At 59.9% G+C, this 15974-nt stretch overlaps 1 protein-coding gene across 1 annotated transcript; it reads left to right on the forward strand.

Moving 5' to 3' along the window:
* The first annotated feature begins 4148 nt into the window (after positions 1-4148).
* ZNF696 (zinc finger protein 696) lies at positions 4149-8942 on the forward strand. The gene is made up of 2 exons (XM_054590563.1): positions 4149-4211; positions 5513-8942. The coding sequence occupies exons 1-2, from the start codon at positions 4196-4198 to the stop codon at positions 6586-6588; spliced, it is 1092 nt and encodes a 363-aa protein (XP_054446538.1). The 5' UTR covers positions 4149-4195; the 3' UTR covers positions 6589-8942.
* Positions 8943-15974: the final 7032 nt, after the last annotated feature.

Below are 15974 nucleotides of genomic sequence, written 5' to 3' on the forward strand. Positions count from 1 at the left end.
GCACAGCGCAGCACGGCCGAGGGAGGCCTGTCGCTTCCCAACGGCACCAGCTCCTTCCCCTGGGGCCCGGCTTCCCCATCCGCACAGCAACGCCTGAGCGGGGTGTTGTCAGGCCATGGGTCACATGGTGCGGGGCCAGGGATGGACGCGGGGGCTGAGCCGCGCGGAAGCGCCCGCGGGTCGTGCTCCCCACTCCCACCATTGTCCGCCATTGTCCCCTGCTGTCCACGGAGTGGCTTCCTGAGTCTGCGGCCTCCGCTCCCCGGGCAGCACTCTCCTTTCTCCACGAACGCCCACCTCGTCCTTCGCGCTCTCCGCAGTCACCAAACCCAGACCCACTTCCCTGACCTTAACCGTGCACCTTACTGGAGGCGGAGGAGCCCAGGTGGGAGACAGGTGCATGGGGCTGGAGACTGGCCGAGTGGGGGATTCTGGGGTGGGCGGGAAGGCGGGAGGGGCTGCTAAGATCGTGGCTAGGACGACAGCCTGGGAGAAGCCTCGCCCTGGAGCTACGAAAGCCGCCTTTAAGGATCTCAGAGGGAGGCCAACGCCGGGGCTGCGGTCCGCCCACACAGCGGTCTTCAAGCGCCACTGAGCGCACACTCCTCCGGCGGCCTAGAGCGTACCCGGAAATGTTCGCGCCACAGCCTCCAGGGCAGCAAAGCCCACCACTCTGCATTAGCCTAGAGCGTCGCCGGAAGTGTTCGCGCGGCGTTTCCCACCCCACAAAGCAGCTGTGAGCAGCCCTCTGGTGGCCTAGAGCGCCGCCGGAAATGTCCGCGCTGCGGACTCCAGGGCAGCTCAGCAGTCCTCCAGCGGCGTAGAGCGTTGAGGGATAGCCTGCGCCCGAGCCCCAGGCCAGCTGAGAACTGTCCGCTGGTGACCTAGAGCTTCCAGGATATGCCCGCGTCGCGGCATCCATGGCAGCTAAACCCACAGTTTTCCATTAATCTAGGGCGTCCGCGCGCCGACTCCAGCGGCACTGAGAAGTCCTCCAGCGGCCTAGAGCGTCCCGGAAGTGCTTGCATCCTGGCCTCCAGAGTCGCTGAGAGCAGTCCTCCGGGAGTCTAGAGCATCGCAGGAAGTGCCTGCGTCACGGCCTCCAGGGCAGCTGAGTACAGCCCTCTGGCGGCCTAGAGCGTCGCACGAACTGTCTCCGTCGGGGCCTCCAGAGCAGTTGAGCGCACAGCCTAGAGTGTTGCCGGAAGTGTCTGCGCCGCGAGTGAAGGGCCTTCGGTGCTTCGGGGTGACAACGCGACTGCAGGCAAGTTGGGCGACGGGGAAGGGGACTGCTGGTGTTGGGGCCGAGCCGAGCGCGACCGAGAGACCAGGATTGAGGGTCGCGTGTCTATCCTGAGTTGTCGCTGCAGAAGAGCCGCGGGTCCACTGAGGGGAGTGAAAGCGGGAAGCCGGGCCCAGCGGCTGCGATCAGGGGGCAGCTTCCCGGGACCAGCGTTACGGCCACCAGGGGTCACTGCGCTCCCAGTCGCTGGCGTTGGGGTGATGGCCCTGTTTTTCCTGTGAAATGACGTATTTCACAGGGTTTCCTCTGCAAAATTCGAGGTGAAGTTCCCGCGTAGATAAGCCATGATTTCGGTGTGGGGAGGTCCCAGGATGAGGGGCACGTGCGACCCCGGGGCCTTTGTAAATTGTCCGTGGCCGCCAGGCGCGCAGCGGTGAACCAGGGGAATGTGCTTTCAGAGTAAAACGCGGTGTTGAAGGGGACAAGTGTGGGGCTTGATTTGTTGGCCACTTGTTTTCTTTGCTGGGTTGTGTGCGCGTGACTTTTACCATTTTTTCTTACACAAATATATTTTAGTACGTTTTATTGATATTACAGTTGTTCCCCCTTTATTCCCCTCCGCCCGCCCCCCGCCCCTGCCTTCAGTTCGCGTCCGTGGGGCGGACGTACAAGTTCCTTGGCTTCCCTGTTTCCCGCACGATCCCGAACCTCCCCGCCTCTTCCGTGCCCACCAGTTACGCTGCTGGTTCCCTGCGCCTTTTCCCCCACTCGCCCCCTCCCCCTCCCGCCGATAACCCTCCCTGTGATCTCCATTTCTGGGATTCTCTTCCTGTTCTAGTTGTTTGCTTAGTTTTTGTGTTTTAGGTTCAGTTGTTGATGGTTGCGAGTTTGTTGTCATTTTACTGTTCCTAGTTTTGATCTTTTTCTTAGTTAAGTCCTTTTAACATTTCCTATAATAAGGCTTTGGTGGTAATGACCTTTAATTTGACCTCGTCTGGGAAGCGCTTTGTCGGCCCTTCCAGGCTAAAGGACAGCTTTGCAGGAAAGAGTGACCTTGGATGCAGGTCCTTGTCTGTCATGACTTTGAATACTTCCTTCCAGCCCCCTTTTGCCTGTAAGGTTTCTTCTGAGAAATCATCTGATAATCTGATGGGAGCTCCTTTGTGGGGAACTGTCTGGGAACTGTCTCCTTTTCTCTTGCTGCTTTTCAGATTCTCTGCTCATCTTTAATCTCAGGTACCGTAATTACGAGGTGCCTTGGTGTGTGCTTCCTTGGGTCCAACTTCTTTGGGATTCTCTGAGATTCCTGGACTTGCATGTGTATTTCCTTGGCCAGATTGGGGAAGTTCTTCATTGTTCAAATAAGCTTTCAATTTCTTGCTCTTCCTCTTCTCCTTCTGGCACCCCTATGATTCGGATGTTGGTACGTTTGGAGATGTCCCAGGGGCTCCTTACACTATCCTTGTTTTTTCTGAATTTTTTTCTTTTTGCTGCTTTGATTGAGTGCTTATTTCTTCCCTATGTCCCAAACTGTTGATTTGAATCCCGGCTTCCTCTCCTCCACTGATGGTTCCCTGTGGATTTTTCTTTATTTCACGTCATGTAACCTACACTTCTTTATTTTGTTGCCATACTCAGTCATTTCTGCGAGTACCCTAATCACCAGTGTTTTGAACTCTACGTCTGATAGGTTGGTTATCTGTTTGAATTAGTTTTTCTGGGGTTTTGCTCTGTTCTTTCGTTTGGAGCATTTCTTTATCTCCTCAACTTGGCAGCCTCCCTGTGTTTGTTTCTGTGTATTAGGTAGAGCTGCTTTGACTCCTTGTCTGAGTAGCGTGGCCTAATGCAGAAAAGGCACCTGTAAATGGTGTGGGGCGGAGCCTTGGGTAATGGCCAGGGCGGGGCAAGCCGCTTCCCGGCTTTGTGGTTCCGTGCGGGAGGAGGGCTTGGAGAGGGGACAGGGCCGCTGCCTGGCTTCTGGAGGTTTGCCCAGCACTCGCCCCCTTTCCAGTCGCGTCGCGCACTTCCCACATGTGACGGGCGCCCTTCCAGCTGTTGCCCTGGTGGTGAATCCCACAGTGGGGGGGTTGGTGTACATTCTAAGTCCATGTGGGCCCTTTAAGCAGAGTCTCCTGAAAATCCGGCAGCTTCTCCCACGACCACAACCCCCACTGGTTTTCACAGCCAGAAGCCATGGGGAACTCTCCTTCCGGTGCCGGAACCCTGGGCTGTGCCGTCTCGCCTGGGGCTCGGATCGCTCGTTCCCAAGGGACCCCTCCCGATTTTTATCCCACACATGAAGGTGGGGCTGCCCGTCCGCTGCCGCCGCCTCACCACACCGCACCGTCTCCGCGCCTCCACCCCTTACCCACTGAATGAATGCGGCTTCTTTAAATTCTCAGTTGTCGGGCTCGAACTTCTGACGATTGTGGGTGTTACTTGTTTTGAGGTGTAGTTGTAATTTTTCCTGTAGTTGTGTGAGGCAAAGCATGTTTATGCCTCCATGGTGGCCAGAAGTCTTCCCCCCATTTTTTATTAACACTAAATGTTCTTGTATGGCAAAGTCCATTGGATTTTGGACTTAAATTGTTTCTCAATCCAAAATTGCACCTTTTACTTGATTTCTTCTTTCATACTAAAATTTCTGTATTTACAAGAAAATTAAAAAACCTGTGGCCATTTCTCTAGACATTGGAGGACTAGTGGGAGGCGCCGGGCCAGGTTCTCACGGAGCAAGGGGAGTGCGGTCGGGTATGGACGCTGCCCTCGGGGGGTCTGTTCAGTCAGGGCCTTGATGAAATGACAAATGGGCACACAGGTGAGGTGGCTTTCAGGACCCCAGAGGGCTCCGACCTTCCCTCCCTCCTGTCACTTTCTCCCCTTTCTTCCTTTTGCCCAAGCAGGTGTCCCCGCTCCTGGCCTGTCTGCAGGACACACAAGAGGGCCACCCCGATGGACACACATGCAGGTGAGGGGCAGGCGGTGGAGGGGTTACAGGTCAGGAGTCGCGGCTCCCCAAGCCCAACTGCAGGGAACATAGTGCCCCCCACTTCGTTCCTGGCACAGCACCCACGGCCCCCCCGCCCCCGCCCCCGCCCTTGCCCTGCGCCCCTTTCTTGGCCCCCTGGTGGGAGTCTTCTGAGAACAAGGCTGATCCTGGGCTTTGTTTCCGGGCCCCAGCAATTCCAGGCCCAGGCAGCTGGGGCTGGGGGTGCGGGTGCCTGAGCTTTAAGGCCACGTTGGGGCTGTCACAGCCGAGGGCGCATGTTGTTTCCTGTGGTTGCTGTCACTACACTATTATGTGACCAGTGCTGAGGAAAATGCTACCTTCCCTCACGTAGACACACCCTTCTCAGTGTGTGGTCATGGTCGAATTCAATCGTGATTTGTCCAGCCCACGCTTCCCACCTGTTGCTCAGCTTTACTGCCCCCTCACTCGAGGCCGACAGGCAAAGCCCTGCAGGTGCGGGGCTGCCCGCTGCGCCCTCCCCCCACCCCCGGCCAGCCCCCAAGTGGTCCTGGCCTGAGGGGCTGCCGCAGGGGCAGCACCTGCCTGTGGGTGGACAGGTCGTCTTTTAATCTAGTCTCTGTGCTCGCCCTGGCGGCCCTGCCCTTGTCCTGGGCCACCTGTCACAGCAGACCCCAATGATGCTACAGGGACTGCCCGCCTCCCGGTGTCCCCATGTTGTGCGGCCACATCCCGGGTGCTCTTGTCTAAACGGGCACCTGCCCTGAGCTAAGGGGACCTTGTTAACCCGCCGCTTCTCTGCGACAGCCCCGCGGGCCGCAGCTCGCTCGGGCACCGATGCCCGCGTCCGCTCTGCGTGAGCAGGGCCCCCCAAGGCGGGTGGGCGGGGGGGGACTTGTCAAAAGCAGTGTCGACTCTGGGAGCCAGGGTCAGAGGAGTGAGTTGGGACCAGGACATGCGCCATCAGCTGCGGTGTACCCCACTCTGGTCCCGGGCCAGGTGGCAGAATGAGCACAGCCGAGCTGGGGTCTGTCCCCGCTGTTCCTAGGACTGGACTGTCGAAGTGGAGGCGCAGGCCTTTCCCAGAGTCACTGTTCTCCGGTCCCTCATCCATTCCTGTCCCCCCAGAGGTTAGAAGGGAAGGCTGAGCAGGAGCCCCTGCGGGTGCCCGGTGCACACTGACCTCATGCTCTTTGGCCCCATGTGGCCGCAGGTGCCCCCTCAAGTTCATTGAGGGCCGACCGCACGCAGCCCAACTGTCGTCTCATGTCTGAACACACGCCCCTGACCCTCTTTTCCAGCTTTCTTCGCACAGGTGTCCAGTGGCGGCCGGGCTGCTGAGCAAGGCGCTCAGAGCGCCGGGTTGACGCCACGGCACGCGGCTTCGGCAGAAGGGGAACGCCATGGTGAGCAGGCGCCAGAGCTGTGCCAGGGGCCCCCGCAGGCCCTGGGTTTTCTGGACCTTTGTGGGAGCAAGAAGGCTGGAGAGAGGCCCAAAGAGGCTCCGCAGGGACCGGTCGCTTGTGAGAAAACTGGAGGGCAGAATGGCCACGAGGACACGTCAGGCATCACGTTGAGCGCAGGCTCCGCACCAGGCAGCAGAGGGCCCTGGAAAGGGCGGCCATACCAGTGCAGCACCTGCGACCGCAGCTTCAAGTGCTACTCGGACGTGGTCAAACACCAGAGCATCCACTCCGGGGAGAAGCCCTACGCGTGCAGCGACTGCGGGAAGGCCTTCATCCACAGCTCGCACGTGGTCAGGCACCAGCGGATCCACAATGGGGAGAAGCCCTACATCTGTAAGGAGTGTGGCAAAGCCTTCAGCCAGAGCTTCAACCTCATCAGACACCAGCGTATCCACACTGGAGAAAAGCCTTACCGATGTGCTGAGTGCGGCAAGTCCTTCAGCCAGAGGTCAGATGCCATTAAGCACCGGAGAACCCACACTGGAGAGAGGCTGTACGAGTGTCGGGAATGCGGCAAAACCTTCATCCACAGTTCCAATGTGGTTCGGCACCAGAGGATTCACCACGGAGAGAATCCCTACGAGTGTAAGGAATGCGGCAAGGCCTTCAGCCAGAGCTCCAACCTCATTCAGCACCAGCGCGTGCACACAGGGGAGAAGCCGTTCGCCTGCCAGGAGTGCGGGCGCGCCTTCAGCCGCAACTCCTTCCTCAGCGAGCACCGGCGCATCCACACGGGCGAGAAGCCCTATGAGTGCGGCGAGTGCGGCCGCGCCTTCAGGGCCCTGTCGGGCTTCTTCCGGCACCAGAGGGTCCACACGGGCGAGAAGCCTTTCCGCTGCGCCGAGTGTGGCCGTGCCTTCCGCCTGAGCTTCCATCTTATCCAGCATCAGCGGGTCCACAGCAGAGAGTGAATCTGGGACGTGGAGGACATGGAGCTGGGAAACGTGCCAGCAGGTGGGGAGGGGGGCGCCCGCCATAAAGCCGCCACCCCCCTGAGGTGCGAGCTGCCCACCACATGCGGGGAGGACGGCTGGGGGCCCTCGCTGGGTCCATCTGCAGCCACTTGCCCAGGAGCAGCCAGAGGGCAGTGGAGTCTCAGGAAGGTGAACTTCCTACATGGACACCACAGGTGTTCCCGGAGAAGGGAACGTGTGACAGACGCACGTGTCCACTGGCGTTAACTCGTGTCACTTTCATAGCGCTGTGTGTTATTTCCTGGGGTGTCACTCGCATGTGGTGCAGCGTATAGACCTTACATGTGTGGTTGTATGCGATCAGACAATTCATTTCAGCCTCTGTGACCACTGTACTGCCAGGACAGACCTTCTGTCACCCACGGGTGTCCTCCCGACCCTCCCAGGTCAGTCCCCGCCCTCAGGGGTGAGGGGAGCCCGCCTGTCCCTGCAGCTCTGACTCTCCTCCAGCTTCACGTTAATGGGGCGTGACAGGCTCCCTGGGGCCTGCGCCTTCGTTCCCTTGGCCTGTGTTGGAGACTTGCCCGTGTGGTAGCAGTATTGTTCCAGTCCCACGGCCCTTTTTAAAAGGCACGGCTTCCCTTCTGCCCGTATTGATGCTGTTTTGTCACGTCTGCTTTCTCCATCAGAGTGTGAGCTGCTCATGCCCAGAACGGCTGGGCACGGGCCTGGCGCAGGGGCGGGGGAGGGGCCCGCGGTGCGCACGGGGCAGCACAAGGAAAGATGCTTGAGAGCTCTGCACTTGGAACAGCTGCTTCCTAAGTGCTCCCCTGTCCGGACTCCACGCTGTCCCAGGGAAGCAGACCCACCGCGGTGTCTGTGTTCAAGGACTTTACAGGTTAGAGGGAGAGATGGACAAAGCAATTTCTGTAACACCCAAAACAGGCGACGGCAGCAGCAACTAGGAGCCCGGCACAGAGCACAGGGCGCGGAGAAGGGCGGGACTCCTGGTGGGTCCTTCACACGACCAGTCGAGGGGACAGACAGATGGGGCTGTGTGTGCGAAGCAGAGGTGGGCATGCACGAGGAGTGAGCATGAGAAACGCGCCTACTCCGTCTGTAGCCGCAGATGGAACAGTGTAGTGGTAACCACCACCGCCTGGGAGCTGGGACTCCCACCACAGGACGAGGGCAACAGGCGCGCGCAGCAGCCGGGGCGAAGCAGAGGCGCCCAACGGGGGAGACGTCATGGCTCCATGAACCTCGGCCACAATGCGGGGAGTGAGTCATGTTACTGAGTCAGGTCTGTCACAACTGGACAGACCCGAGCGGTCACCTGGCCGAGTCCCGGGCCCAGCGCGTGGCTGTGCCACTTGGTGGAGACAGTCTGCTCCAGCTGACCCACGGGCAGAGGACCACGGGGGGGGGGCCCGCAGCCTCTGGACTCGGGAACAGCAGCATGGCTGCAGGGCCCGTGTGGGCACCCAGTGACCTATGTGGCCTCGTGTGGGGGCAGGGCGCCCCACGGAGTGGACTCAGTGTTGACCTGGGCCTCTGCGGGGGGACAGCCGGGGCCTCCACGCTGGGCCCAGGCCCGCAGGTGGGCCGGAGGCTGCCGGTCCGTGCGCCCCCCACCACGCGGCAGCAGAAGCCAAGGCAACTGCTCTGGAGGAAGGCCCCCCTCCCCCCGGCACTGAGATCCTGTCCTGCTCCTGGTCACAGGTTGCTGCCAGACCCCAAAACCGCTGGGGGAGGCTGGAGAGAATGGCTGCCTCTGAGGCGTGCGGGGGAGACGCCACAGTGGCAAGAAAGTGACGGCGACCATCAGGCCCGCGTGGGCAGGGGTTTTAAAGGAGGCCTAGGAGCGAGAACACAGTTCTGGAGAAAGCGTTAGCGTCGTTGAGGACACAGCCAAAGAAACCCTGCCTCGCAGAGAGGCCAGGAAATGGGAAACGCAGTAGAAAGGAAAATGCTCTAATTTAAAATGAACAAAAAGTATCAAGAAATAAGAGGAAAAAACTGGGTAAATAATCAGTACGGTAGCAGAAACAACCCAAAAATCAGCAAACATGAGTAGATGAAATCGCAGGTAAGCCCTGGCCGGTGCGGCTCAGTGGACTGAGCCCCAGCCTGGGAACCAAAGGGCCGCCGGTTGGATTCCCAGTCAGGGCACAGGCCTGGGTTGCTGGCCAGGTCCCCAGGAGGGGATGCACGAGAGCCAACTAATGGATGTTTCCCTCTCCTGCCTCACTTCCCCTCTCAAAATAATAAAATCATGGTTAAAACATTAGAACAGGTAGTAGGACTCTGACTCAGAACCACACACGCAGTCACGCACCGTAGGTGCCCGCAGGGGCGAGAAGCCAGGGCGCTATGCCAACACTGGGAAGGCTGGAGCCCAGGACAGAAGGGGGTCAGAGGGTCCTCCCTGGAACGCCACCCCAGAGGGCAGACGGCGGCTCCGGCCGGCACGGCACCCCCTGGACCGCCACGCGCCACCATGACGCGCACAGCCCTCGGCACCCGCGTCCCCGTCCCCATGTGGGTGGAACGCTGGCCGCCGCAGGCACTCAAGGGCCGTTTCTCACGTGCAAGTCAGAGATCAAACCACAGCAGACGGTGGTTTTTACGAACTCAAAGGAGACAGTTCAGGAGAGTGAACGAAACAGTAAGTAACCTTGGATTAAGAAGTAACTGTGTCCATTTAAAAAAAATAACATTTTAAGAGGAACACTTCAAAAGGAAGTAACAAGTCTTAGAATTTAAGCATGATAGCCAAAACTAAACTTGTCAGAGGACTGATAGGTAAGCTGAGCAAATCTGTTTGAAAGAAAGACGAGGAGGCGGGCGATCGGATAGGACGCGTCGGGGTGGGGACGCGGCCATCAGACAGGACGCGAAGGGCCGCCAGGGTGAGCACGCCTGCCAAGACCAGAGACCCGCCACAGCAACGGGCGGGGGGGACGTGGGCGGACGACCTGAGATGCAAGCAGGCCCCGGGGTCTCTCGACAGCAGAACCACGAGGCAAAGATGGTGCTCTGAAGTGACAAATGAAAATAAAAGGGTGCAGTGTTGGGGGCCTTCTGTATGACACCACAAACGCCTGCAGCCAAACATTTCACCCTAAAAATGCCCTCATGCTTTAATAGTGGAAAAACCCCAAAATCAGTCCAGCGAGGCTCTCAGGCGCTTTAGAAGCCAGAGTCCTCGCCGGCTGTTTCGAAGGCCCAGCGAACTTCTCCATGTCCTGCCGTAGGTCCTCTGCACATGCACCCCGACTCCCTGCACCTGCAGGCGGAGGCTGGGCTCTCGGAGAGCGCAGGGCGGAGGCTAGGAGCCCGGCTGGGCCTCCCCGGGGCTCGGGGCAGCTACAGAGCGTGGGGGCGGTCCCCCGAGGCAGGCCCCGCGTCCCCCAGGGGAGGCATGGGGACCACACTCAGACACACAGGTGACCCGGCCTCCCACCCACCACAGGCCCCCGATGCCCGAAAGCTCCCTAAACGCGGGGCTGATGACACACCAGTCCAGGTCCCTGTCACAGGAAGGAAGGGCAGGCCTGTGCTGCCCACGCGGGCACAGAGGACTGACCTGAGCCCGTGCACCAGGCGACGCTGATCCAAGGGTCCTGGTGGTAGAGCTGGGACGGGCCCAGGGCCACCTGCTGGCTCTCCTCCTCGTCCGCGGCCTGCACGTTCAGCCTCAGGAGCTGCCCCTCCAGCCTCTGCCCCGGCCGCTCCCTCTCCCTCAGCTGCAGGCTCGCCCGTGGGTGCGGCCCCGCCCCGGGGGCGGGTGTTCCTCCAGGCTGCGGGGGCGGGGGGGGGGCGTCCTGCGAGGCAGGAAGGTCCCACGGGGCGTCTTCAACGTCCTCCGCCCAAGCACACTTGTCACAATGAGGAAACTTGCACGTTTAAGAACCGCAACCACAGCAATCGGGAAGGAGGGGGCCGCCGCACAAACCAGCAGGGCGATGGGAACCGAGCCGCCGAGGGCCCGCAGGGGAGCCGCACACGCGCCGGGGACTCAGCCGGCGGGACCGACTGGGGCAGAAGCGGCCCGGGCCAGGATCTAACGGGAGGCGACCGGCCCGCCCACGGTTTTAAAACTTCACGAAGAAAAGCCCAGGCCCAGGTGGCTTCACTGGTGAATTCCCAATGTTCTAAAGAAGAATTAACACCAATTCTTCACAAAGTTTCACCAAACAAAAGAGCAGGGAACACGTCCCTACTCGCTCTAACACCGGCACTGCCTGGACCCTGAAGTCCAAGACGTCGCAGGAAGTGACCGATAACCTCCCTGCCCCCCGTTATAAAAAGAAGCGAAAACCCTCAGCAACAGCGGAGGACCCCCCCTCGCCTACGAGCCGGACAAGCTCCGCACCGGCGCGGCCCGCCGGAGAGGCGCAGGGAGGGCTGACGGCGAACACCGGTCCGCACGACGCGCGCATCCGCGGGGCAAGCCCGGACCGCCGTCCCCGCAGCCAACACCCTGCCCGGGGGAATGAACGGCCGCGACCTCGGACCCGAAGGGGACACCCACAAGCCGCCCACGGGCGTCTGCGGAGCCCTGGCACTGTCCCCGGAGGCGAGAGTGACGCCTCTGCCCCGGGGCTGGAGCTGAGCACGTGTCCCCTCGTGTCCCCTGTCGGCGGCACCGCGCGGAGTGCAGCCAGCGCTGTGAGGGCGGAAGGATCGCGGATCCTACGGGCCGGGGCCCGCAGGGCAGCCCCGAGACACGAGGCCGTCACCCCGCACTGACCGCACCTCCACGCAGGGGCGTGCGGAGTCACAGCAGGCCCGCCGCCCGGGTTTCGGGAGGGTCCCCATCGCCCTAAAGAGCGGACCACACGGAGGCCCACGCGGCCGCCGCTCAGGGCGCCGCGTCTCCAACCAGCCTCCCCGGCGGCGCCTCCCGCCTCGGGAGAGACTCCACACGTCTCCGGGGCAGCGGGGAGCCCGCGGGCCAGAAGCCCCGCCCACGCTGGGCGTGCCTGGGGGCGGGCCTCGGTGGCGCCCCTCTCCCCACCACCCCCCAGCCCCGCGGAGCCGCGCGGTCCAGGCGGCGGCAGCGGTACGTAGCTGGCAGCTGGGGGCGCCGGATCCTTGCCCTGCGCCTGGTCCCTCTGCCGCGGTGCACAGACCCGGTCCCGGTCCGGTCCCGGCCTCTGCTCCCGCCGGCGCTGTCGAGACGCTCGCACCAGGCAGCCGCGGCCTGCACGCGGTAGGCGCGGCGTGTCAGCGCTGGCCGCCCACGGCTGGGGGCGCCTAGCTGGAGCCCACAAACACGCGCGCCCTGCCAGCCGCTCAGATGTCAGCTGGCGCCTCCATGTGGGCGGGAAGCTGCGCAGGGACAGAGGACAGGAGCCAGCGCGGGCGGACGCAGGCCCACAGACGCCCCTTCCACCCAGCCCGGGCGGCCTCCCATCGGAGGCGCCTTTTGACAACTGTCCCCGAGGACCAGCCTCGCGCGGAGAAGGCCCTGGGAGCTGACCTCTCCCCCCTCCGGGGGTTGGTCCCCCGCTAGCCCCTGGCAGCGCGGCCAAGCTGCAGGCCCCCCAGAGCAGCTGCTGCTCCGGACAGACACGCGCTCGCCTGTGGGCCGAGCCAGCAGTGGGCCACACGGCTCCCCCGCATGTCCGGGCGTGGGCAGGTGGCCGGCAGCCCCGAGTCTCAGTTTCCGTCTGTAAAATGGGGTAATGGGACTGCGGGGAGGACACAAGGGCACGTGTGCAGAGCGCCCCCCCCCCCCCCCAGCGCACACGGCAGGTGCACGCACACTTGCTGCGATCACCCGGGGCAGTTCGTGGAGGCCGCCTGCCCCCGCGGCTGCCCCGGCTCCCCAACTCCCACCGGCGTCTTGCGGCTGGAAGCCCGGCAGAGCGGCGCGGCTGCGAACGCTGCGTCCCAGCACCAGGGCGGCCAGGCGGTGGTCGCAGCCGTTCTAGAAGGAGCCACGCAGCTACTGGCTGGACGTGAGCCAGGACAACAGCTGCCGACGCTCCTTGCAGCCCTCCGTGTGCCAGGTGTGTCTGAGGGCTGTGTCCATTCCCTCCGAGAGCCCTTTTAAAATCGGGAAGTAAACTCTAGCACAAGGCCACCGTTCCTCCGACGGAATCCTGGCCTCCGTGCTTCTGCTCAGACTGCCCGGGGTTTGTGAACAGCACGTGGCAGGACAGAAGCCACAGGGGCTCTAAAGAGGCGCAACAGCAGCACCCAACAAAACCCAGCGACTCCAAACGTGAGGACGGGAGGGGCACTCGACACCGCGGGGCCAGGGAAGCCCCGCCCAGTCAGCGCTGGAGGCGGAGCCGGCAGGACTCCCCGCCCCCACTACTGCTCTCCCGCGGTGGAGGCTCCCCCGAGCACGCGGGCAGGGAAGCGACACAAGGCACCTGCATCGGAAAGGAACTGCACTGTCTGTTTGCAGACGGCACGACCTTGGGTATAGAACACCTGAAGGAGTCTATGAAAAAAATTATGAGCACTAATAAAGAAACCCAACAACGCTGCAGGGACAAAGTCAACATTCAGATACATGCCAAAATCAGGGGTTTTTTACATCTGCAATGAACAGAGAAGAATATTAAAGCATGACTCCATTTACAACAACATCAAAAAAGAAAACACCTACAAAGACATTCAGCCAAGGAGGTGAGACCTGTGCACTGAAAACTACAACACGCTGCTGAGAAGTGCAGATGTGCAAACACCGGGAACAGGCCGCTCAGGAATCGGAGGACTTCGTGCTGCCGAGGTGGCTGTTACGATCCCAGCAAGTAAGAGCTCAGAATTCAGAGTTTTATCACACACACTTTATTGTTTGGCCAAATTTTACCTGCGCAGGGGCAGACCCTCCACCTACGAAGGGCGCGCCGCTGCTAAGGCACTAGGGTTTTTATACATAAGCGGAGCAAGCAAGCAGGGTACAAGGGCGAGAAGTGGCAGTTAGCGATAGGCTACTTTAGGCAGCTTCTTTTCTGCTGATTGGGTTCAAGGCTGTTACTGGGCCCCCCTCTTCTGTCTTTCTCTGGTCAGGATGTTTATCTGAGGCAAGGCTCAGCCGTTGCCCTACGCCTCCTCCTCATTCTTGTCGACTCTGGCCCAGCTGCATGGGGGCTGCACCCTGATATGTTTTTCTTGGTATTAGTTCCTCCCTTATCCTCAGCTTTGACCCTGCTCTCACGGCTCCCTCATTCCCCCCTTTTCTTGTTCATACCTTGTCAAACCCTTGACTCAGTGTCTTCTGCGGCCAGCAGAGTATAGGGTTGGGATAATACCATTAGCTTAACAACCTCAATTCGGTTTCGCACAAATGCCACTAGTTTATTCAGGATTAGAGGACCAAACAACAGGATCAGCAGGAGGATTAGAATCGGTCCTGCTAACGCTGAAACCAAGGTAGTCAACCAAGGTGAGGCTTTAAACATGGAGGCATACCAGGAGGAGTCACTCTCTTCACTATCTCTTTCTTTTAACCTACGGGTTAAGATTTTGATATTTTCCCTTATTACTCCAGAGTGGTTTGCATAAAAACAACATTCTTCTCCTAATGTGGCACATAGTCCCCCTTGCTTCAAAAACAGAAGGTCTAACCCTCGCCTATTTTGGAGGGCCACCTCTGCCAGTGAGTCTACTTGCTTCTCTAGGTATATCACCTGCTTCTGTAGCAGGGACACATCCTTGGAGAAGGTCTGCGATAGCTGCCTCAGGCTCAATTCTCCCTGCACAAGGGCACCTGCCCCTAGGGCAGCAGAGCCTACTATCCCAATTGTGGCTACGACGGGAACGAGCAGAGGGACCCTCTTAATTCGAGGGGAAGGTTGCAGCAAGAAGTTGGAATCTCCCCCGTATAGGTAGACTTGAGGGATGATGTATGCGCTGACACAAACATCAGGGTGTATGGGGGCTGTGCACTTCATGACTCCCCTTGTACAGGCAAACCACAGTCCCTCCTGGGCCTTCAAAACTTCGGGCTCCCCGTCTTGTATGGGGGTCTGTTCCTGCATATAGACATAACTAGTACAATAATTTCCATATGGTGAGGAGGAGAAATTTGCCAAGAGATAGCATGTCCCTTTCCCATGAAAATCTGCTAATTTTAAAGTGGTTTCTTGGTGACACCCTGGCATATGATACTGATAATTATCCTTGGTCACTTTGATAGGCTCTGAGGAATTCTCTGTGGTATTTGCCCCTATTCCGACGAAAAAGGGAGGTCTTGGGCTGAGACACAACCAGCACGACTCAGTTAGCCCGGGCTGGGTGTTATTCAGGAAGGGAAAGAATCTGTCGAGGAGGTTTAGTGTGTCAACCTCCCGCTCGGGGGCTCTTTGATGCTCCTCAGACCAGGGTCCCCTGGTGGGTTCGTTTGCGTACCCTTCGGTACTCTGCACACTAACGGGGGCCGTCTCGTTCCCTTCCTGGCTTGTTTTATCCTCAGGAGTCGGTCCTCCTCTTGGGGGAGCTATTTGCCCCGGTGGAGGCCGATTTGGCAGGGGCAGTCCACCCCCCAGGCCCTTCTGCAGGGGGCTGCTAATTAGGGGTATTCTACGTATGGTAAAAAAGGCCCCTGGGTCTGCTCCTGGTACATAGAGCCTAATTCCCCAGGTACGCCCTTTAACCCATTCCGGGTCGTGCGGGTGCAGGACGGTGAAGGTGACTATTGAGCTGTGAGATGTTATGGTGCCTGCACCCCCTGCAAAAGTAAATACCGTCTTATCCCGGTGGATGGTGATGTGAGGGTCTCGCCCCGCCCCCGGGCTCCATCTCCCGTCCGTCAGGGTCTCACATCCCCAGGCGCTACAATAGAAGTCCCTATGGGATCCACAGGTGCGACGCTTTCCTGGAGGGGGCTCCGGGCAGGCATAAAAAGGGGTGAGTGTTAGGGCTTCCTCAAGACTTCTATACTGGTTAACGAATGACCACAGGCCTTGGGAGTCTTCGTGCTCCTCCTCAAAAAATTTGGATAAACTTGCCCTGAGTGAAACAATTCTCTCGCCCCATGTTTGATTCTTTCCAACTACAGTCCCATCCTTTGTCCTTATTAACACCCATTCCCGGAGCTCATACCCGCTTGTTTCCCAGTTTAGTCCAATCAATATTAAGAGCGGGTAAAAGAGAGTCTGAGAGGCCTTTCTGGGTCCTGTCGAACTCTCCATGGTCTTTCTCCACTGGGGTCCTGGGCTGGCTTTACGTGGGAGAGGTGTATCCAGTAGGGTTTCTCAGCCACCCGAACGGCGGTCGGGGTGCTTAGCAGTACCTGGAATGGCCCGATCCACCTGGGTTCAAGGCTTCCTCGCCGGTGGTTCAGGATCCATACCCATTGACCGGGGTTCAGTGTCCTTACTTCGCCAGTGCCGCCTCTTTCATTTGCCTCCTGTTCCTCC

Source organism: Pteronotus mesoamericanus, unplaced genomic scaffold (assembly GCF_021234165.1).
Source record: "Pteronotus mesoamericanus isolate MK-2021 breed Mesoamerican mustached bat unplaced genomic scaffold, CSHL_Meso_final scaffold_174, whole genome shotgun sequence".
Lineage (NCBI taxonomy): Eukaryota > Metazoa > Chordata > Mammalia > Chiroptera > Mormoopidae > Pteronotus > Pteronotus mesoamericanus.